At 42.2% G+C, this 24,589-nt stretch overlaps 1 protein-coding gene across 4 annotated transcripts in view; it reads left to right on the top strand.

Moving 5' to 3' along the window:
- DENND1B (DENN domain containing 1B) overlaps positions 1 to 24,061 on the top strand; it is a 270,500-nt gene extending 246,439 nt beyond the window's left edge. For 3 of the 4 annotated variants that reach the window (XM_073571725.1, XM_073571723.1, XM_073571724.1), the window contains 3 exons: positions 249 to 331; positions 6,439 to 6,664; positions 11,713 to 24,061. In XM_073571725.1, coding sequence (XP_073427826.1) covers positions 249 to 331; positions 6,439 to 6,664; positions 11,713 to 12,114 — 711 coding nt within the window. In that variant the 3' untranslated portion in view covers positions 12,115 to 24,061. Of the gene's footprint in view, positions 1 to 248; positions 332 to 6,438; positions 6,665 to 10,009; positions 10,059 to 11,712 lie in introns of all 4 variants that reach the window. The other variant, XM_073571726.1, reaches the window with a different exon arrangement.
- The last annotated feature ends 528 nt before the right edge of the window (positions 24,062 to 24,589 follow it).

Raw genomic sequence — 24,589 nt, 5'->3', positions numbered from 1 at the left:
TGGCGATGCAGTTTGTGAGCTATGACTGCAGTCCACAACGCCATAGCTGCTTATTTCATTAGTAGATCATTTACTGCCCTCTTGTGGTCAAAAAATGCAACACATGAGCTTTTACTTTTTTTTGTAAATTACTCTTGTCAACTATCTCCCTTCCAAGCTGTGATTCCTGCACTATAAAATTGTTTTCTGTCCACTGTAAAAGTGTTTTACAACTTTTTAAGTGACCGTCTTTTTTTTTTTCTGTTCAGACACGAATGAGTCGACAGCTGCTCAGCACTGCAAACCATAACTCTGGGTTGGAGGATTCGGACACCGGTGACAGCGCCAGCAAGTGAGTAACACTGCACAACCCCAGGGCAGGAGGAATATGTTTTCTTGACAACAGCAGAAATGATTTGGAAACTTTTCCAAAAGCTCGCTAAAATCATTTTTGTACACATATCAGTGGCATTATTTATACAAATGGGATTTTGTATTCTTTGGGGTTAAGGGGCTGAAGAGCTTTGATTGCAGGTAGGCATCTGATGGATGAGGGGGAAACAAGGAAGCATTTAGAATATATTATGGCGCTAAATAGCTGGCATTATTCAGCGACAGAAATAAAGCCTTAGGGGGTGTACTTAGAATAAATGAGAATATTCCTTTTTCATAAATTGCTGCCATTGATATGACACAATGCTGCATGTAAAGCAGCTAAACCTTTTTGAATGTATTTTCATATTTCATTATATTTCCAACCATATCAGTGGAGATTGGGGTCCTAAGACTCCCACCGGTCACTGGAACCTGGCTTCCCGAGAGGTGCGCAGCTCCTGGCTGAGCGTGTATATAGCAGGGGGATTTGTGTGGTCATGCTATAAGGAGTGGAGTGGGAATTGGTACGGACTCAGTATGAGAAGAGAGTGTGGGGGATTGGTGCTGACACAGTATGAGGAGTAGGGGGAGATTGTTGCAGACACAGTATGAGGAGTGTAGAAGATTAGTGCAGACACAGTATGAGGAGTGAGGGGGATTAGTGCGGATTCAGTATGAGGAGTGGCAGGTTTGTGCAGATGCAGTATCAGTGGTCAGAGGGATTAGTGCAAACACAGTATGAGGAGTCTGGGGGGATTAGTGCAAACAATCTGAGGAGTGGGGGTATTAGTACACACAGTATGAGGAGTGGGAGGAATTAGTGCGGAGACAGTATACGGAATGGGGGCATTGTTGCAGACATGCTTTGAGGAGTGGGGGATTAGTGCAGACATGGTGTGAGGAGTGGGGGATTAGTACAGACACAGTATGAGAAGTGGGATGAATAATTGCGGACACAATATAAAGAACGGGGGGGGGATTGTTGCAGACATGCTATGAGGAGTGAGGGGATTAGTGCAGACATGGTGTGAGGAGTGGGGGATTAGTGCAGAGACACTATGAGGAGTGGGGGTATTAGTGCAGACACAGTATGAGAAGTGGGATGAATTAGTGGGGACACAATATAAGGAACAGGGGGATTGGTGCAGACATGATATGAGGAGTGAGGGGATTGGTGCAGACATGCTATGAGGAGTGGGGGATTAATGCAGACACACTGTGGGGAGTGGGGGTATTAGCACAGACACAGTGTGAGGAGTGGGAAAAATTAGTGATGTAAATTTGTGATGAAAGTCCGCAGTCTCTCTATGCAACTTCAGACTTCTGAATGCTTACAGGGAATACATTGCACGCTGTCAGGGTCCTCTGGTGCCAGCAGTGCGTGCAAGACGTCATGCAACCTCAAGTATGCGATTTGCATACATGTTGTTACGTGCCATTCTTGGCCTCACTCAATACAAGTGAATTGAGTAAGGCTGGACACATCTAGTTGGAATGTGGCCGGAAGTTTGCAAATCGCATACTTGCACTCACATGACGATCCACTCTTGCTGCCAGCGTCAGAGGATCCTGACTGCAAATTTTCATCATTAACCTGGAAAACCCTTTTAAATATAACATTAAGCACTTCCAACATGGGAAGGGAAGCAAAAGACCAGAAAAAGCCATACACCTGACAAATGCTATTGAGAACTCTGCTATTAGAAGTGGAAAGGAAGAACAAAGACAAAAGAATCTAAATAATAAAATTTTTGGAGAAAGAGAAACCAATCACAAACTGAAATGTTTCTATACTAATGCACAAAGCATGGGCAACAAACAAGGAGAATTGGAACTACTAACACAGGAAAAGAAATATGATGTCTTTGGAATCACTGAAACTTGGTGGGACGATACACATGATTGGAATACAAGACTAGAAGGATACAACTTATTTGCAAGAAACAGACTTGATAAACGAGGAGGAGGTGTCGCATTGTATGTTAGAAACGCGTATATCTGCACAGAGATTGAAGCTTCAGAGACTGGGAGTTCTATGGAAACTGTTTGGGTAAGAATACAAGGACAGAACAATGGAAAGGACACCATTGTAGGCATTTACTACAGGCCGCCTGTGCAAGCTGAAGATATGGATGAACTCTTTATGCATCAAATGGCCAAGTTCTCAAAAAAATATGACATGGTTGTCATGGGAGATTTCAACTATCCAGACATTTGTTGGGAATCTCTCTCAGGCAAAACTAGCAGGTCAAGGAAATTCTTATCCTCTCTTGGTGACAACTTTATCTTCCAAAAGGTAGGGGAGAAAACAAGGGGAACTGCTACCTTGGATCTAATCCTTATAAACAGGGAGGAAATGGTTGAGGAGGTAAAAGTGGCTGGGACCCTAGGAGGTAGCGACCATGCTATTTTAGAATTTTGGATAACTAGAGGAGGAAGACCTGTGAAGACTCAGACTTCAAGGTTAGATTTCAGAATGGCAGATTTTAAGGGATTCAGAAAGAGAATTGGAGGGATCCATTGGCTGGATATCCTTAAAGACAAAAATGTCCAGGAAGGATGGGAAATCTTGAAAAATGAAATTCTCAAAGCACAATTGTTAACAATTCCGAAAAGAGGGAAGAATAGGAAGCATTTAAGGAAACCAGGATGAATGAACACCGAACTTAAGCACATGCTAAAATGGAAGAAAAAAATGTTTATAAAATGGAAAGAGAGAGGCATATCTAAAGAAGAGTATAATGATGTCTGCAGAACCTGCAGGGCAGAAATCAGATTATCTAAAGCTGACAATGAATTGAGGCTTGCAAGAGATGTCAAAAGCAATAATAAAGGATTTTGGGGATATGTCAAAAGTAAAAGAAAAGTCAAAGATGCTATAGGATTTTTACAGGATGAAAATAATGAAATGGTAAGACAGGATGTTGAGAAGGCCGAACTTTTAAATTCCTATTTTGCATCTGTTTCTCTCAGAAAGGAAATGTAACATCAACTGTTCTTCACTGTCCTATTAAGGGAATAGAAGAATCCAGGATATCTATAAACAGAAAGATAGTAAGGAAACACTTAGCTAACCTAAATGAATTCAAGTCTCCAGGTCCAGATGAATTACACCCCAGAGTTCTGAAGGAGATAGCAGAAGAAATTTTTGAACCCCTCTCCATAATCTTTGAAAATTCTTGGAGAACAGGAGAAGTCCCAGAAGACTGGAGAAGAGCAAATGTTGTTCCTATCTTCAAAAAGGGGAAGAAGGTGGACCCAGGCAACTATAGGCCGGTGAGTCTGACTTCTATACCAGGAAAGATCTTTGAACAAATTATTAAACAACATGTATGTCAGTACCTGGATAAGAATGAAGTGATGAAACAGAGTCAGCATGGGTTTGTAACTAATAAGTCATGTCAGACTAACTTAATTTCCTTCTATGACGGAATCACTGATTGGGTGGATCAAGGAAATGCTGTAGATATAGTATATCTTGACTTCAGCAAAGCATTTGACAAAGTATCTCATACAATCCTTATTGAAAAAATGACTAAGTATGGAATGGACAAGGCAACTGTTAGGTGGATTCATAACTGGCTTAGTGATCGGACCCAAAGAGTAGTCGTAAATGGCTGCACATCCAGTTGGAAGAATGTCTCAAGTGGGGTACCACAGGGCTCTGTCCTGGGCCCTGTATTGTTCAACATCTTTATCAACGATTTAGATGAAGGAATTGAGGGTAAACTGATTAAATTTGCTGATGACACAAAGCTAGGAGGGATAGCTAATACTAGAGAAGAGAGAGAGAGGATTCAAAAAGATATAAATAAACTGGAGCAGTGGGCAGCAACTAACAGAATGGTTTTTAACAGGGAAAAATGCAAAGTACTACATCTGGGCAATAAAAATGAAAAAAGCATATACAGAATGGGAGGAATAGGGCTAAGCAACAGCACATGTGAAAAAGACTTGGGTATACTAATAGATCACAGACTGAATATGAGTCAACAGTGTGATGCAGCAGCAAAAAAGGCAAATGCAATTCTAGGATGTATTAACAGAAGCATACAGTCTAGATCACGTGAAGTCATTATTGCCCTCTACTCCTCTTTGGTCAGACCTCATCTGGAATATTGTGTCCAGTTTTGGGCACCACATTTTAAAAAAGACATCAACAAACTGGAGCAAGTTCAGAAAAGAGCGACCAGAATGGTGACCAGTCTGTAAACCGTGTCTTATGAGGAAAGGTTGCAGGATTTGGGAATGTTTAGTTTGCAAAAGAGAAGACTGAGAGGAGACTTAATAGCTGTCTACAAATATCTAAAGGGCTGTCACATTGTAGAAGGATCATCTTTATTCTCATTTGCACAAGGAAAGACTAGAAGCATGGGATGAAACTGAATGGGAGGAAACACAGATTAGATATTAGAAAAAACTTTTTGACAGAGTGATCAATGAGTGGAACAGGCTGCCACGAGAAGTGGTGAGTTCTCCTTCAATGGAAGTCTTCAAACTGAGGCTGGACAGACATCTGACTGGGATGATTTAGCGAATCCTGCTTTGAGCAAGGGGTTGGACCAGATGGCCCAGGAGGTCCCTTCCAACTTTACGATTCTATGATTCTATGTAACATGCCCAGTACTAGCAGCGTGTAATATGCTCATGATATATGATGTACTGGTATGTCATGTGCCAGCTCCCTGACTTTGATTAGGGGTCTCGCACGCCGAACCCGCTTCTTTCCCAGCAAATGATGACTGATTGAATCTGCAGTCTTATTTTTGACAGCGGCATTTAACATGTGGCGATAGGGTTGTGTGTCATTTCAAATGTCTATCGTCAGTCCTGTGACGCGTTCGCAGGGCGCCAATGGGCTTCATGACAGCCGGGGGTCTGCTGAAAACCCCTATGCCTGTCATGATCTTCCTGTGAAAGACGGCATTTGGCTGGGGTCACATTTCTGAGTGTGATGTGAGAAACTCGCATCAATACCCAGCACTGCCGCCGGCACTCGGGACCGGAGTGTGCGGCTGCATGTATTTTTATGCAGCCGCACACTCCAGTCCCAAGTGTCGGCGGCAGTTCCAGGTATTGATGCGAGTCTCTCGCATCACACTCGTAAGTGTGACCCCGGCCTTTAGCTGGCGTTCATAGGGGGCTGTGATTTTAGCTATAACATAGCACTGCGATGTATAGTACAAGCATTCTGATTGCTTCTTCAAGTCCCCTAAGGGATCATTAAATACAGTTAAAGGTAAAAAAAAATGGAAACGTTGCAGGTCTCAGGAAAATAGCGACACAAGCAAATTTTTTTTTCTCTTGCAAATTTCCAATTTTTTTTTCACCACTTAAATAAAAATAAAATGATGCATGTTTGGCATCTGCGTACTTGTTCAGACCTGGAAAATCATTATGGCAGATCATTTTACTGTATAGTGTACATAGTAAATTTAAAAAAACAAAAAACAATTTTTTGCCCACTTTCCAGTGCATCATATGATAAAATAAATGGTGTCATTCAAAAGTACAACTTGTCCTGCAAAAAACAAGCCCTCATATGGCTGTATTAACGGAAAAGTAAAAAAGTTATGGCTCTTGAAAAACGGGGAGAAAAAAACACAAACGAAAAAGGAAAATGGCCACGGTGTGAAATGGTTCAGTAAATCTTCCTGGCCATTTGTTATTCCTCCTTTTTCTCTACTATGAGAATACCAGATACAAAGTCTTGATAAGAGAACATACCTGTCTGTATAGCGCTTCCATTCATTCTCTATGAGACTGCCGGATATCCTTGGTACCGCCCCTTTAAGTTTCAGAACAAAGATGCAATGAGTACATTGCCCTGGGAATTAGTGCTGGACCATTGGTCGCATTCCTGATTATTGTCCTGCGGCTATGTAGGATTTCCTTCCCTGAGGTTTACATATAGTCTTAAATCACCGTATATCACTCTTGGATCATTGTGGGATGTTCTCAGAGTGTCAGCACACCTTCATGTGTGTTACATGTATCCTGCCATTACTTCTGGTGCAGTATTGTACAATGTATAGGAGTCGTGTATCATTTTCATCAGTCCATGTCTCCATCTCCCCTGCACAGGTTATCATCAGAGGACAGCGAAGAAGCGTCTGCATATTTGTACGACAGCGATGCTTCATATGATGATGTGAGTCTGTCCTCTCGCCCAGGAGGAGAGATGGATCTTCTTGGAGAGATCTTGGACTCACTGAGCACGCACAGCTCTGATCCCGGAGGAGGCCGCCTCACCGCCGCTAAGAGTCTGGACTTCTTCCGCTCTGTGGAGGATTTGGACTATAAGGTTACGGTATGTTCCAAACCTCTACTCTCCTTTCTGTCTCTATTGTTCCATTTTCTGATCCAAGTACAGAGATTTGACATTGTAAACCTTGTTTTATGCATATAATCAGTTTGTATATTTCAGCAGTCAAATAGATGCTTTCTTTAGCTCTACGGTGCACTTTTAGACTTCCTTTACCGAGGCCCCTTTGCCTCATTACATGTGGGCCAGTTACTGGATGATGTCCTTTCTCCCAGTTTTTTGTGCCTTAGAAAGAAGCTCTGTGTGCTCTGATTTCCATGTGAGGTTGCAGTTCAATAGAAAAGTCAGTCTAACGGAGTAGAGCTGCACTGTAAAGAATAGAGAAGAGACAGAGCAGCAGCCTGAGCACCAGAAAACCAGGAGGTGGACTAGACAATGCAGTGATACTGAAGTCACTGAATTATAGCTGTGCCCGGGGCCGTAGCGGAAAAACAACCAGCACTGAAGAACATAAATAGCTGGATAGCGTTATCTGAAGGTAGACTTGCATAAAAATGTAGGACGGTACGTAAAAGGGCTGTGCCACAAACGAAAAATACATTTAAATCAACAGATCTTGGAATCATAATAATTTCCACAATTGGATGTGTTTAAATAAAATGTTCCTATGCTGAGATAATCTTATAAATGTCCCCTGCTGTGTAATGGCTGTGTCTGACTGTACAGGAACATGGTCTGATCACACCACAGCACCTGGGCAGGGGGAAGAAGGAAAAGAATATACAGACAGGACCACACGGGATCACAGCTGATTCTTCTTTGCGTATAATATTGCTAAAAAAAGACAGGTAGGAAAATGTTTTAATCACAAATGATCATCTGTGATCCCGTGCTGTAATGTCAGTATACTCTTTTGCTTCCTCCCCTGCCCAGGAGCTGTGGTGTGATCAGACCATGTTCCTGTACGGTCAGACACAGCCATTACACAGTACACAGCAGGGGCGCATTTATAAGATTGTCTCAGCACAGGAACATTTTATTAAACACATCAAATTGTGGAGTTCATTTTTGTTCCAAGATCTGTTGATTAAAATATACTTTTGTTCGAGGGAAAACCCCTTTAATGAAGTCATCCGGGGTTCTTGTTTTTTTCTCTATTCGTCTGATAACTTACCGGCAGGTACTTGCTAATTACAGTTCTGATCAAAAGTTTATATACCCCGGCAGAATATTTGCTTTCTTGGCCTTTTTTTCACAGAATATGAATGATAACACCAAAACTTTTTCTCCACTCATGGTTAGTGTTTCAGTGAAGCCATTTATTGTCAAACTACTTTGTTTTCTCTTTTTAAATCATAGTGACAACCCAAAACTTCCAAATGACCCTGATCAAAAGTTTATATACCCTGGTGATTTTGGCCTGATAACATGCACAGAAGTTGACACAAATGGGTTTGAATGGCTACTAAAGATAACATCCTCACCTGTGACCTGTGTGCTTGTAATCAGTGTGTGTATAAAAGCTGAGTGAGTTTCTTGGATTCAGACAGACACTTGCATTTTTCATCCAGCCACTGATGTTTCTGGATTGTGAGTCATGGGGAAAGCAAAAGAATTGTCAACGGATCTATGGGATAAGTTAGTTGAACTGTATAAAACTGGAAATGGATACGAAAAAGATATCCAAGGAATTGATAATACCAATCAGCAGCGTTCAAACTGTGATTAACAAATGGAAAATCAGGGCTTTGTGAAAACAAAACCATGGACAGGTAGACCAACAAAGGTTTTGTCCACACCTGCCAGGAAAATTGTTTGGGATGCAAGGATGCAAAGAAAAACCCACAAATAACATCAGCTGAAATACTGGACTCTCTGAAAACTAGCAGTGTGACTGTTTCAAGATGCACAATAAGGAGGCACTTGAAGAAAAATGGGCTGCATGGTCGAGTCGCCAAAAGAAAGCCATTACTGCGCATATGCCACAAAGTATTTCGCCTACAATATGCAAAACAGCACAGAGACAGTCCTCAAAACTTGTGGAACAAGGCAATTTGGAGTGATGAGACCAAAATTTAACTTTTTGGCCACAACCATAAATGTTACATTTGGAGGTCAACAAAGCCTATGATGAAAGGAGCACCATTCATTCCTACTGTAAAGCACAAAGGTGAATCGCTGATGTTTTGGAGATGTGTGATCTACAAAGGCAAAGGAATCTTGATCAGAGTTGAAGGAAATATGAATGCAGCATGTTATGAGCAAATACTGGAGGCAAATTTGCACTCATCAGCCTGGAAGCTGCGTATGAGACGTATTTGAACATTGCAACATGACAACGATCTAAAGCACAAGGCCAAGTCGACCTGTCAGTAGCTACAGCAGAACAAAGTGAAGATTCTGGAGTGGCCAGCTCCGTCTCCTGACCTCAATATCATTGAGCCACTGTGGGGAGATCTCAAGCGCACAGTTCATGCTAGACAGCCCAGGAATTTACAGGAATTGGAGACTTTTTGCCAAGAAGAGTGTGCAGCTTTACCATCTGAGAAAATAAAGAACCTCATCCACAACTACCACAAAAGACTTCAAGCTGTCATTGATGTTAGAGGAGGCAATACACGGTATTAAGAAATGGGTTATGTAAACTTGATTAGGGTCATTTGGATGTTTTGGGCTGTCATTATGATTTAAAAAGAGAAAACACAGCAGTTTGACAATAAATGTCTTCACCCAAACACTAACCATGAGTGGAGAAATGGAGAAAAAGTTTTGGTGATATCATTCATATTCTCTGAAAAAAGGCCAAGAAAGCAAAAATTCTGCCGGGGTATGTAAACTTTTGAGCACAACTGTACCTGCCTGTTCTGCCCTGTGACGATCTCTCCTGGCTCATGCAGCAATTCAGCTGCCTCCTGTGACCTCACATCAGCAGAGAAGCTCGGGGCGTCACTGACGATCTCATGCTGATTGACACCCCGTCCACAGAGCAGAGGTGAAGAGGAGGCGTTTTCTGTCAATATGATGTCACAGGAAGTGGGAGAATCACCAGATGGAATAGTCCGTGACCGCTCTGATTTGGAAGAGATCGTCACAAGCAGCACAGACTTACTTGCCGATAAGTGCAGGCCCAACATAAAATAAAAGTCCTGGATTCCAGATAACCCCTTTAAATTTTCTTTAAGGATGTCGTACCACGTTCATCCGCTGATGATGTATGAGTGTACAGTCAGTTCTGTTACTGGCCGATATCCAAATATTGATATAGCTAAGTGTGTATACAGTGTGTAACCATTTTTTATCCGCACAGTTGATGCTTGCCATAGTTTCTGACTTTCATTGTTGCGTTGATGTTTTTTTTTCCTGCATTCAATTTGTTGGACTTTATATTAGCAAACCAAATCTAAGTCATTGAGTGTGGACGAAAAAACCTATACCAAAGGTAGGCAACTATGGATGACTATTCTCATGGTTCCTCTTCCCAGCATGTTTTCCAAATGTTCATCATATATACATTTTTTTTTTCATTTTTGAGCATATATTTTAATAATGAACATTATGTTGGTTTGATATTCTTTGGTTGATGTTCCATAAACTCTTTTTTCTTATGATTGCTTCTCTTTGATGATTTTATCAAATTAATGTATGAGCATATAAAACAAACCCAGGGCACAATTAGATTTTCCCAGTTATTCCCTGAAGATTTTTCTTACATTTGTGTAAGTGCAATAGTTTTATGAGATTATTCTACTTGTATGATGACGTCCATACAACATGATGCATCCGCCACTCTACCACTGCATTAGTATAAGAGTTGTGCACGGGAAAGGGGCAGTGCCCAGGAAAAGAAGACCTGGAATCTCATCACAATAAGAATGGATGACCAAGATGTTTTATTGTTCGGAGGTATAAAGTTTACTTCCGGTCATTGGCGCGGGCAGATGGGACTACTGCTCCCATCAGCCTATGCCTGCTGCTGCTAATAACAGTGAGAGCAGGAGCGGCGGATGGGAGTATTCATCAGCTGGCGCCTGCACTGTAAATAAATAGTAATAAAAAAAAGTGTGGGTTCCCCTGTATTTTTGATAACCAGCCAAGCAAAACTGACATTTCGGGACAGCATCCCTCAGCTGTCAGCATTAGCAAGGCTGGTTATCAAGAATAAAAGGGTCCCTGTGCTGTTTTTTAAATTATTTAAATAAATAAATTAATTAAAACGGTGTGGGATGCCCCCTATTTTTGACAGCCAGCTTTGGTAAAGCTGACAGCTGGGGGCTGATATTCTCAGGCTGGTAAGGGGCCATGGATATTGACTCCCCCCCAGCCTAAAAATAGCAGCCCACAGCCACCCAGAAAAGTCACATCTATTAGATGTGCCAATTCTGGTGCTTTGCCCAGCTCTTCCAACTTGCACTGTAGCGGTGGCAAGTGGAGTTCATATTTGTGGTGTTGATGTCACCTTTGTATTGTCCGGTGACATCCAGCCCACGGCTTAGTAATGGAGAGGTCTATAAGACACATATCCATTACTAATCCTATAGTTGTATTATAAATAAAGACACAGCGAGAATAAAGTCCTTTATTAGAAATAAGACAAAACACATTTTTCCTTTTTTTATTTAAAAATAACAAACACTTATATTCACCTAACGCCCATTCCATTGAATCTCTCGTATCCTGAAATAAAGCAAAAGTAAAAAACAAGACGCTGTAATCCAAGTCTTGTGATAAATAGTTTTCAGCTTAGACGGTGCCAAGATGCGAGCGTCCAGGCTGAAAACTGCGTTGCCAGCTGGGCTAAACTGCTGTGATCTCCCTCTGGTGAGAGGTGAGTTCAATGCAGATCACCAGGATAATTTCACTGCCGTGAATTTGAACTGCAGTAAAATTGCCTCTGTCCATCTATATTGGGGATGACATCCTTGTGGCTTTCCTACCTGTTGCTTTCAGCACAGTACAATGATGGCCATAATAGCTTGTTAATCTTTCATGATAATTAATGCTTTCAGCTTGATTTGTATGTTTTGCAGTTCCTCATCATTTTTAGGGACCCGGATTTGATCCTTTTAACAGCATTGGGTTTTTGTCATCCCCAGAAAAAGAAAAATACTCCCAGTGAGAACAACCTGACATCACTATGCCTGGATTCTGGACAAAATTGGAATTATGGCCATGATGACAGTGTCCTTTACAGAAAACCTGTCTCTACCACCACCCACCAACAAAAAAGAGGGGAGACATCTTGCAAAGACTTCGACAGACGCAGATCAGAATTTCCTAAAATGGTTGTCAGTGAGATGGCAGCACCTGGAACAGCTGGACGTCCCACCTCTCTTTTCTGCAGACCGGATGAGGGAGCAGTATACAGGATCAAGATATCCAATGATGAGCTTCCATATAAGAGTTTAGATGCTCATGTGCCATGGGAAAAAAAGGACATTGAGTCAAACGGTGATCAAAGTCCAAATAGTCCTCTCGAACATATTTCCCGTCTTTGAGGTTATTTGTTTCAGCTCCCAGAATAATTGTGAAAGTTAGCAGAAGGGGAATGGAAATGTCCCTGGAATAACTACTGTGTCACAAAGTGTCCTAGATGAATCATTTCAGTCCACCAGGAGGAATCCATTGTATTTCTGTTACACCTGACAATTTCACAGACTTGTTAGTTCATTTTCATCTCGTTTCTCTCTCCGTGGGTCTGCGCTGTGGAGTGGATGCTTCGCTTGCTTAGAATTATGACAGAAACTTTTCTGTCTACTCTTGCGTTGGTGTGTGCTACTACATCACTTTATTCCACCTGGTGGTAAACGGGTTGTTTCCTGCCATCAACCATGATGATGTGTCAATCAAAGATTTATCTGGGAGCTTCAGAAACCTACATGCTCCCTCTCACAATATGGTCACTTCTCCACAGAGACCTACACGTTCTCATGATCAGTTGATCTTCTAAACCCCAACAATTTTGAGTCATATCATAAAATAATTTGCCACAAAAACTGACTTTGGAAACAGCTCTACAAGGCCAAAAATGTTAAGATATAATTATTTTATTATGTTGTGGTACGGTATTTCAAAGGTACTTTTTTAAATTGTTATTTAAATTTGAAGATGTCTTGTGTACACATGGGCATGAGGACAAGCAAATCTGTGCATTCAGATAACCAGCCACACATGCAGGTTATTCACTTGCTAAATGTGATTTTCCTTTCCTAGCCCTGATGAAAATCAAGCTGTTATTCACACAGTGGACCTCATTTAGTGGTTGGGTAATCTGGAATATAACATTTTATTTAGCCTTCTAATTCTAAAATAATAAGATGGATTTAAAATTCAATGTTTGTTAAAAAAATGTCCTCCCTCCTTCTGGCGGCCATTTTGCTGGGCTCTCCTACATTGCAGCAATGTCCTGTCCATATATTTCCCCACTACAGAGGGGCTTGGTGCGGCCACATCTTTCTCTGCAGCTGCCATGTGTGACGCGGTCCCAGTTAGGAAAGCTTCACCGTGCAATGTGCACATGGTGCAGATAATAATGACAGGGGGCTAATGCACGGACTTGAGCGCCACCGCACACTTTACCTGCAGCAGTCGTTGGTTCAATGGCTGCTGGAGGGGAGGCTAAATGTAATTTTTTAATAAACTTGATATTACAAGGGTCTCTTATTCTTTAATATTGAAATGACAATAAGAATAGCACTTTTCCATTGTCTGGATGCCACTTTTCCCAGGCCTCTCATACAGTCATCAGGTCTGGACATCTGGGGCAAGCCACTAAGGCATTCTGTCACAATTCCAGGACATCCCAAATCAACGTCCCCATCATCACACACACACACTTACTGGGCACCACCATGCCCATCATCACACACACACTGGACCTTGGAGGGTCAGACCTCCTAGAATGAAAGCTCTCATACAGTCATCAGGTCTGAAGATCTGGGGCAAGCCACTAAGCCATTCTGGGCTTATGGAAGCAAGAGGTCTAAAGGCAGTGTATCAGACCCAAAAGTGGCATCGGTCACTGGAGGGACTGACCTCCTGCTTAGAGCTTTCTTTCTGGTTCACTGACTATAAGAATCTGGCCTGCAAGTTTACAATTCCAGGACATCCCAAATCAACATCCCCATCATCACACACATACTGGACCTCAGAGGGTCAGACCTCCTAGAATAACCCTTATGTCTGTTTTTCCAAGCAAAGGGAATGTGGCCTCCTGGTAAACTCCAGGAAAGCTGCTTACATGAGAATCAGACCAATGTATGGGCTCTAGAAGTTTTACCCAGCCTGGAACTGAGAAACGTTGAGAGGAGTGTCGTGAAAATAATACAAAGTGTGTAAGGTGTAGGTGGAGTGGCGTCTGGATAATAGAAATTAATGCTGTTTAAAGAAACACTTCCACAAGACTTTTTATTGCCTAATCATGAGTACGGTAAATGTATGTGAAATCTCCATCCCTGGTTTCCAGTGCTGCTCAGGTCCTCTTCTCACTCACGTGACTTGTATTGTGACTTGCCATAACACACTGAGGTCTATGTGTGAGCCAGAAGACGATTTTCCAATGTAAGACTGTGAAGTCTCGTTCTAGTGCTACGTAGCCTGATTTTATAAAACCCACTTTCAGCTTTCCCATAGATCCCAGTATAATCCAAGGAGTTGGAATAGACTGGTAAGAAGAGGACCGGAGCGGTGCTGTAATAGTAGTAATAATAATAATCTTTATTTATATAGCGCCGACATATTCCGCAGCGCTTTACAGTTTAACAGTTTCAAAACACAAGTCATTAGTAACAACGTTAACAATACAATAATTAAAGCAAAATGAACCAGGGAAGACGATGATCGGTGAGAATATTACCGCACACACAATTTTAGGTAATAAAAAGTTTTGTGGGAGTAAAAAAAAAAAATCAATCCTTCTCATCCAATAAGAGCTTAGCCTTCATTTCTTAAAAATGAAGGGAAACATGGTCTTAGATCAGTTGTTATTGCTAACAGTTTCTCTTTTGAACCATTTTTATAAATTAGGCTGTTTACCCCCCCCCCCCCCCCAAAAAAAAAGAAATATTCACATTTATATCTATTATGCGACAGTCAGAAACCATGCTTAGGGAATGTACACACAATGGCCCCAATTTTTTTTTTTTTTTGCTGGTCTTTGATGACGGTGCATACTAGATGATGGAGTCAGATGCTCCTGATTGACGAGTGGTGTGCGCCATGCCAGAAATCTTGCTCAGGTCCCCAACTAGACTAAGAATTATGGTGTAAAGTACACCTCAGCTTGTCATGAATTAGATGAGGAGTGGGGTCATGCCTCCTACCCCCTGCTCCCCACATTTTGGAGGAACTGGGAGAAACTGGTTTGAAAACCCCACAAGTGGCTACATTTTTAACTCTAGAGTTGCACCAAACCTTTTCAATTTTCTAAAGTAATGTAAGCCAAAATTCTGACAAAATTGTTTGAAATTGGGACCGATGTCTTTTTCAGTTGGTCAAAAACATCTGTTTTTCAAGCAGAAGACGCTTCAGGAATTGCTCCTTTTCTCTGCCAGTCTGTATTCCTGATTTTATTGTTAGCGTTGTTGTTGGTTTTCTGAGCGTTCAGCGTCTTTGACCACTGGCCGTTTTTTTTTAGCAATTTTGAGACCTCTTTTTTACCACTGTTGTTCAGGATTCCATTCAACAATGAAGAAACTACTATTGTTTTTTCAGAAATGCTAACAAAATGATCAAAAATGATGATCAAAAAGATGCCTGGGTGTCTTTTGAGCTTTCCTATTAACTTCTTCAGTAAAGTCCAGAGCGGAAATTCTTGACACACGGTCACTTCTTTTAACCACTTGGTGCCATTGGAAACCTGAAGCAGTTAAAAAACTTTGAAAAGCCTGTACATATGTACGGCAAGTCGTCTTCACGTCAAAATGCATACGTATATTGGAGTGCTCAGGTTTTGGAGCAGTCCCACCCCAAACCCAGCTGAAAAAACCTTTGTGTGAATATACCCTAACCATCTCACTTCTGTCCTTATACTCCAGAAATATTGGGCAGCTGAGTTATTTTTTTTTACTAACTACCACTTACCCGATCCTGGTAGTACAGTCGTTATCATGGTGGCAGGCTGTACGGTACCCTGGGATGATGGTAGATATGTTACTGCCGCGGATGCACAGAAGCTTATCTGGTTTATTTTTCTCTTGTGTTACTTGACCTTACTGATCAGCCCGCTTTCCCCAGGGATGGAGGAGGGTGTTGAGTACATGGTGCCTAGTTCAGTGCCATCCGAGGGCTCTCACTATAGGGACCCAGCCTGTGTGATCCCTGTATGGCTGCACATTGCCAGCAGTGCCGATGCTGGGCTATTGTCAGACTATGGCGGTACCTCGTGTAAACAGACAGCAGTCACAGGGGGTCTCTGTTGTGCCGTGTCTGGTGTGCGCGGGGTCTTCTACAGATAATTAGTCAGCTGATTCTCTGCCAGTCTGATACCATACATACTTGCTGTAAATGACAGCTTTCCTATAACACATCATTAACCAAGTCTTCTGTAAAAAAAAATATGTATATGACTTCACCATACTTTGTTTTCACAGTTATACATACAAAAAAATTCCTTTAATCTAGTATCTGATAATATGACATATCTTCAGCAATATGTGGATTTTTACAAAACCCGAAGCATGAAAATCTGGTGATTGCTGTGTTATGGTCAGATCTCTAGGAGCGGATTCTCTATTAATATTTTACATTTTCTTCCTGAAGATTGTGTATAATGGGTAAGCACCACTGATGCCGGATTAAAGGAATTGCGAGGTGTATACCATGCCTTTACATGTGTTTGTCCATGTCAGGATTACGATGACAGGTAAAAATGGTCTCTGGGACTTCAGATCTGTTGCATTTAGTAGCGGCGCGGCTTCCCGTATACATCTGCCAGTAATTCTATCCCCAAGTCTAAATCTCTGGCTTGTCGGACAACCTTCGTCCAAGATGCGGAATAATAGAAATAATTTATATCTTTTTGCAGTAAATATTGCATTCCTAATGGCAGGATGGAAAGAAGGGAAATAGCAACTTGAACGCTCCTCTCTCTATTCCCTATGACTGCTTTTATCCTAGTAGCCCTGGGCATGGATGTAGCACCGCACCAGCGCGGGGTATCGGGGCGCTGCGGTACCAGTCCACTCTGCACTGTCTAATAGGAATGATGTACAGCACCACCTCCATAGGCTTCACAGGACTAGGAACTCTCATAACATGTCATGGGAATTGTGCTATAAATTGTTAAGCATTGGTTCAACTTTGTAAATCTTTCACACCTTGGCTATTGACATAACATGTTAACTTATTAAACTTTACTCATTGTGTACTGTACTCTATTTACAGCATGCATATTGCTCTTTGTCATCCAGAGCTGCATTCACAATTCTGCAGGCTGGCTCTAGGCTCTGTGGGTAAAACCCTAAGCATTCTGCAGGTTATATAGTGTACATGGTCAAGTGGGTTTATACGTATGGTAGTACACCCTCATCAAATCTGTAACGTAGACAGATACACTTAAATTCTTATTCTTCTGATCTCTACTAGTCCAGAACATTTAAAGGGAATCTGTTGCCATGAAAATGCAGTCCGGTCTGCAGGCAGGATATTATAGAGCAGGGGAAGCTGAGCAGACCAATATTTATGGTAGTTTTGTGAGGAAAAGACTCTGTATAACCTATAGTTTATTCATTTAAAGGGAACCTGTCATGTTAAAAAACCGCTATGAACTCACAGATGTGGGGCTAATTGCAGGTTAATAGCCCGCACTTAAAACCCCACTGCTGGGAGGAAATTACCTTCATTCCTCCCAGCAACATCCAGCTTACAGTAGAGGTGGACCTGTGTGGCTTCAGTTACCGCTCAGTGTATAGTGATTGTGGCTGTAACCACAATCCGGCACTGTCTGACAGCTCTATTGCTAGGCGGCTGTCAGTCAGTGCCAGGGGTGCGGTTACAGCTGTCGCTCACTCTACACTGAGCAGTAACTGAAGCCGCATCGGCCCATCCCTATGACTGAAAGTTTATTCCCAGCAACAGGGCTTTCAGTGCGGGCACCAGGCAGCTTCGAAGCGCCATGAACCTGCGAGGTTAACCCTATATCGGCAGGTTAATAGCATTGTTTTACATGTCCTGTTCCCTTTATCCTCGGCTCTTTCTAAGATTTTCGGTCCAGTGATCAGTCCTGTTGTGGCGTTCTCATGTGGTGTATGGCTGAGGGTTGTACTCCTGACAGGGTAGGATGTATCTTACGGTGGCCAAGCTTTCTGTCAGGAGAACAGTCTTTCCTTCTCAGACAACACTCACGGTTGATTGCTGTGTACCTGCAGACAGGCAGATCTTAGTAACCTCTGGTTTTATTACGTCTGAATATCTCTTCTGCCCTGTGCTCTGTTTCTGCCCTGAGGTAATTCTTCCTCCTAGAGGTGCAATGGTAGTCTTCCTCATATGAAGACTATTAACTCCCCTTTTTGTGCCAGTCTCCTTTTTAAGCAAAACCGGCAGGGAGATAGTAGGTAATTCTTTCACCTGCAAAATGGCTTACTCTTCTCAAGATGTCCGAACACCAACTGCCACTTCAAATTTAAAACTCTCCCCCAGGACTTGGCTCCTCCCCCTTCTATGTGACATTGGCTGACTGCCCTGAGGCGTTTTTCCAGAAGCCTGTGAGGAGAAGATTAACCCTTTTTGTGCTGCCTGTGTCAGAAGGTCTCACAATGTATTCAAAATGCACAGTCCACATAAAAATTGACAGCAATTATATGAACACACTATATAGCCAGAATCCTATAGAAATGGCTACTTTGTGGGATACCACACTGTCCGTGACTGACAGCCTTCCTTGTATAAGAGTGCATACAGATGCAGCTGTCAGTCTCTGATGGGACCGCCAACTGGACCGAAAATCCCATAAAGAGCAGTAGTATAAATGATTAATACTCAAGAGATGCCGGAAGTTTTGTGAGAAAATTATCTTATCAGTCAGCTCAACCCCTGCTCCATAACACGGTGCCGGCAGGTTGGGCTGCATTTTCATGGTGACAGGTACCCTGTAACTGTATGGTGCTTGTTTGTTTCCCTAACATGCAATTTATTGAGAATGACGTAAAACCAAAAGTGTTTGCACAAAGAACTAAAGGAAATGAAAGTTCTGGTATTTTGCGCTCCCATTTTAGACAGACAGACTGATTGACTTTAGATATATGGATTATGTCGGCTTTGCTCTAAAGGCCCCGTCACTCACAGCGATCTCGCTAGTGAGATCTCTGATTTTGTGACGCTACAGCAATCTCGCCACCGAGATCGCTGTGTGTGACGGGGATCAGCGACCGGCCCTCCTGCCGGGTATCGCTGATCGTGCTTGATCGGCCTGGGCCTTTTTTTATCGCTGGTCTCCCGCTGGCTAGCACGCATCGCTGCGTGTGGCAGCGAGAGACCAGCGATCAGCGACGCTGGGCGCTGGTTTCTAATGTAAACATCGGGTATGCAAGAGCCGCGGCTCCTGGATACCCGCTGTTTACATTAGAAACCAGCGTCGCTGATCCTGATCGCTGGAGGGGCTGTCTTGTGACAGCTCACCAGCGATCAGCCTAACGATGTCCCAGCGATCCCATCATGTCGGATCGTTGGTGGGATCGCTGGGACATCGTTATGTGTAACGGGGCCTTAACACTCACCAGCATTGTTTGCTCCGGACCGTAGTGAATTAGGTTGGGCTCAATACTGGCCTATAATACAGCCGTACAAATGGTGATTATGTGTAAAAGGCTGAATTCCAGTCACAAGCAGATATATATGACAACACTACATTACTTGTGGATTTGATTACGGATTTTGTTTTTCCCATTGAGGCAAATCTGTAGCAGAATTAACATGCTACCGATTTAAAACCCTGCGCCACAACTGAGCGTCCACGCAGACATAATAACCTGCATGTGGACGAGACACATAAAATCATATTCACTTCATGGCTAGTGTAATCTGTGCAAGCAAACCTGCAACATTTCCACCTATGTGGACCTACCCTTAGAGGTGTAATATAGCTGGATTGTCCAGTGCTTAGTTATTGGTGGCCTATCCTTAAAGGGGCTGTCAGGACTAAACAAGTGACGTATCCTTAGGACCAGTCATCAGTATGAGATCAGTGGGTGTTCGAAACACAGCACTCCCAACGTTCAGCTAAATTCTGCTCCTGCGGTGGTGAAATGTAAGCATTGGACATGGTGGAACTCAGTACCCCGAATAATGCCTAGTGGCCACTGTTGAGTACTCCAGCTTTCAGCTGATTGGTGGAGGTGTCAGGTGTCAATATTGATGACCGATCCTAAGGGTAGGTTATCAATTGTTTTTTCTCGAAAAAGCCCTTAAAGGAGAGATCATCAATACCAGATCGTTGGCCTTCCAAAACCCGGCACCTTCATCAATTAGCAATTTGTGGGTCCTGCATCACAAAACTGGAATACCCAAGAGCGATGGTGTCCCAGCCTTGCGGGTACAGCCCTGCAAAAGGCTGATCTGTGAGGATGTTGGATTTTGGAACTGCTCCGATCCGATATTGATCATCTCTTCTCAGGATGAATCACCAGTATCTTCATCCTGAGCAGCCGCTTTAATAAGATGCTGAATGGCCATTGTTCCCCATGTAGCAGTACACCCCTACCAAATACCTAGTGACATTACAGCGCTAGGCTCTGTGTGATCTCCTGGTACTAAACAATGTGGAATGTCTTCCTTTGTCTTGATGTTATCTTGAATATATTTTATTAGGAGATTGTAAATATTTCTAATGGATTACCTATATATAGTTAATAGTAGCCTATATTTTATTACCTTTTCAGTGTCGATGCTCTGTGACTCCCATATGAGCGCTAAATGCCTGGCCGGACAATCCTGCTGGAAATTATACAGTGCTGGGCAGATGATTTCTTATATATCACATGGCTTTTGTGTGTTTGTCGTTTAGCTTGAACTAATTACATTTTCTTTCCATTTTTTTAGCTTTGTTATTTTTGGGCTAGAAAGGGAGGGAGTCCATGCTCCATGGTGCCTGATAAACACTGTTGATCTTGGTAACTATGTATAAAGAAGGGACGTATACCAATAGCACTGTGGAAACTGTTATATGGAGATGGACGCACATATCTACCTATATTATAACAGTGGAGACCTAACAGTTATTTCCAAAACATTACTCCGAGTATGCGCACAAGGACACGTTCAGACAAGACAGTTTTCTGTGTGTGGTGTCTGTATGAACGATGGACACGGTTTACTTATCCATAATATCGCAACAGACGATAATAATGTGTGCAAACGATTGCAGCTTCTGGACCAGTCCGCAAGAGCTGTATATGGAGGCAATCTGGTCCGCATTTTGCTGCAACTGTCTGAACTCTGCCCCAAGGGTGACGTAACATTCTTGAGATTAGTCAGTTATGGTGCATGATGACGTATTTGAGTAAATCTATTGATCGAGTAAATACGGTACATTTTATTTGGATTCTTTATAGAGAACAAACTGGAAATCTTCCCTATTTGGGTTCTCCAAATTGTATCCATAAGATAAGTATAATGGCGCGGCAGGCTTTATCCCAGGTTACTTCAATGTCATTGCCATTTCTTTTACTCTTTAAGGGAATAGAGCTGTGGAATGGCCGATCATTCCTATACAGTCGTGGGCCAGACGGTACTCACTAGTACGGTCCGCACTGTGGATGTTCTCGCACACCTCATTAGTGACCACTGTAATGTTTTATATGAACGCCGTGCTCCTCAGGTGCCCCGTCTTCATCAGTCACTGTGTTTGTTTAATAGAAAAGTCATTTAGAAGTTATTTTTCATGCTAAAATTTTGAAAATAATTTTTCTATAAGTATCAAAGACTTAAGATTTGCACTTATTGAAATGTGGAATTCTAGAATTCTTGATGGGATTCTTCAGGAAGTTAGGAGTATAAATAATTACAAGCCCTTGATCCATGACCGAATTCCCATCACTTGATGTTCATCTGTCGTTGAACCCTAAATTTTGACATTCAGTTGAGGCAAAGGTATCCCAAAAGGAACTAAACCAAATAACTACTAAAATGTATCCTGCCTCCTGGCCTCTGAGGATCTGCTCTGTCACACACTGGACCCAGTCATTTTTCACATTAGCTGACATTCATCCAGATGCCTTTAACGTTCACTAGAAGGTGATTTTGTAACCAAACTATTAAATAGAAATATTTTTCACACAATTCTGATATTTTGTCAGGATGAAGGCTCATCTATAGGACATCGCCACCTCTGGACTTAAAGTATATTGCTGATTTTTAGTGAAGGTGGTGGGGAGTGCTATTACCTATGTTGGAGACAAACACAATAAGTGTGAAATCTACCTACCTTCAGAATAGATGTGTATGAAGATGTGGTTGGACTTGGAGATGTTAGAATATCATCATATTTGACTAAACCTTTTTATTAGATAGGTCCCCGATGATGAGCTGATCATAGGGTGCAATCGGATCTGCAACAGCGCCACCACATGGTAAAATGAATCATTACATGTCTGTGTTATGTTCCCTCTGGATAATATATCAGTGTCATGAACAGGGGACCCTCTTCTTAAAACCTGAGCATTTTGCAACTTATATGTAACTTCGTATAAGCCTCTAGTGACCAGACGGAGGCCAGCCCAGATGTGTGTACATTTGGCCTCCATCTGACCGATACTAGTCTGTATACCATTTGGTAAACTGTATAGGACAGAGCATAAGACTGCATTATCCTATACAGCGAGCCACCATATGCACCCAACAGTGGCCATGAATATGTGTCGCTAACCCAAACCATGTAACCAATATAAGCTGCTTAGGTACACTGGTTTATAGATCTGACCCTTGTATTAGGACAGTCTCCACCTCTTACCAGCAGTTTAAAGAATAAGGGCTCATACTCATGCGAGAAACTCAGACAAGTCTCGCACGTCAATACCCGGCTCTGCCGCCGGCACTCAGATCGGAGCGTTCAGCTGCATAGAAATATGTGCAGCTGAACGCTCCGATATGAGTGCTGGTGGTATTGGCGTGCGAGACTCGTCCGAGTTTCTTGCATGTGAGTATGAGCCCTAAGAGGAAGCCTCTAACCTGTTCTTAATCAGAGGGTTCCTTTCTGATTACATAGCTGCACTCCATTAATAATACACCAAATCTCACAGTTCTTCTATGTGTAGTAAATTGCTTTGTTAGAAAACCAGTATTTTTTTTAACAAAATGTTTAGTTGACCTTAGCGGAAAAAGTAATGACAATCCATTGTCCTATTAAAGTGATTTTAAGATATGGAGATAAAGTATTAAGCTGGGGTTTTATACCATTCTGCAGAAGGTTGTTAGTGATCACTTAAAGGGAATCTGTCAGCAGGTTTATGCTACCTGATCTGAGAGCAACCTGAAGTAAGCAAAGAGACCCTGAATCCAACGATGTTTCAGTTAGATTGACACAATCAGAGTTCATAGATTTATCATGTAGCAGAGCTCAGAAAGCTAACCCTGCCCACTTCACAGCTAACCCCTCCCACACCACAGCTTTCTGTTTACAGTGTCTATTGACAGTGAACTGCTTATCAGAGGTTGGGTGCGAAGTCGGACTAACAAGTGAGCGCCAGCTAGTCACATTAATGATAATGTCCTGGTGATAAAACCCACAGCCAAATAAGTGGCACATTTTTGAATTCAGTGTTTTAACCCCTACCTCATGCTGCCCTCAGATTACATAGAAAAACTTACTGACACATTCCCTCTAAATATTTGTCCATGTAAAAAAAAAACATGCATTTTGCAAATTTTGCCCAGCCTTCAGCTGAACGCTTGCTTCTTTCTGGGTGCGGAGCGTAGAAGCTCGGCTTTCACATCTGAGCAGCAAATCTTGGTTTATGAGCATATTATCCATCAGTGGTTTCTTGTGTGATCCGTGGTTGCTGGTTATCTCAGGAGTATAAAGATGCCATGAACCGCTGCAATGTTGTTTTTTTTATTTTACTGCAATGCGTGATACATGGCGAGAGGTAAAATTAGGGACTTTCTGACAATGCATTATCACACGTTCTTTAAAGGTCATTGAGCAAAAAGGCTTTTGGGCAAGACAGAAAAGAATTGTAGCCAGAGTGAAACAATTAGAGGGGTTTGAGGACATTTGTAAGACAGCCGAACGTAATGGAAGATGCAACAACTTCTAGCCGTACTAATGTCATATGGAATGTGCTCTCTCCGAGGAGAAAAAGGGAAGTAGCATCTGTCCATGAAAAATGTCTCCTGCACATAATCAGCAATGTTAATGTGTGTAGAAACTGCACTGTAACTGCGAAATAATACTGTAATCCCTCATTGTGCCCACACTGTTATTTAAATAAAGTCTCCCCCCTTGCCCTTGTAGATACCAGTTTGTGTTTTTTGTGCTTGTTTTATAAGGCTATGTGCACACGCGGAGTAAATGGATGCAGGTATTTTGCAGCATTTTTGCATCTCTTTGCAGGGAAAACGCAGCTGCAACACCGAACACCGCACCAAACCGGCAACGTGTGCCCAAGCCCTAAATGATTTACTACGAATGGGTCACAGTCCTCCTTTGTGAGGCGTTCAGATGTTCGATACAATTTCTGGGACTTTGAAGGGGTGCTGTGATTTTATAAGCAATGTATACCTAAAAGTCACACTATTTTCATACATTGTGCTTCAATTCCACACCAATTTTAAAGGAAATTTGTCATGTTAAAAAAAGCTATTAACTTGCAGACATGGTGTTAATAGCTTTCTAAATCCACTCGGCTGCTGTATTGATAATTCTGCTACCAGGAGGAAATGAACTTTATTCCTCCCTGCAGCCTCCGGCTTTCAGTCATAGAGGTGCAGCCGGCATTGCTTCAGTCATATATAACCATGATCCGCCACTGACTGACAGAC

Source organism: Dendrobates tinctorius, unplaced genomic scaffold, assembly GCF_039654945.1.
Source record: "Dendrobates tinctorius isolate UK_male_01 unplaced genomic scaffold, ASM3965494v1 ptg000029l, whole genome shotgun sequence".
Lineage (NCBI taxonomy): Eukaryota > Metazoa > Chordata > Amphibia > Anura > Dendrobatidae > Dendrobates > Dendrobates tinctorius.
This window is presented reverse-complemented; position numbering and strand designations above follow the sequence as displayed.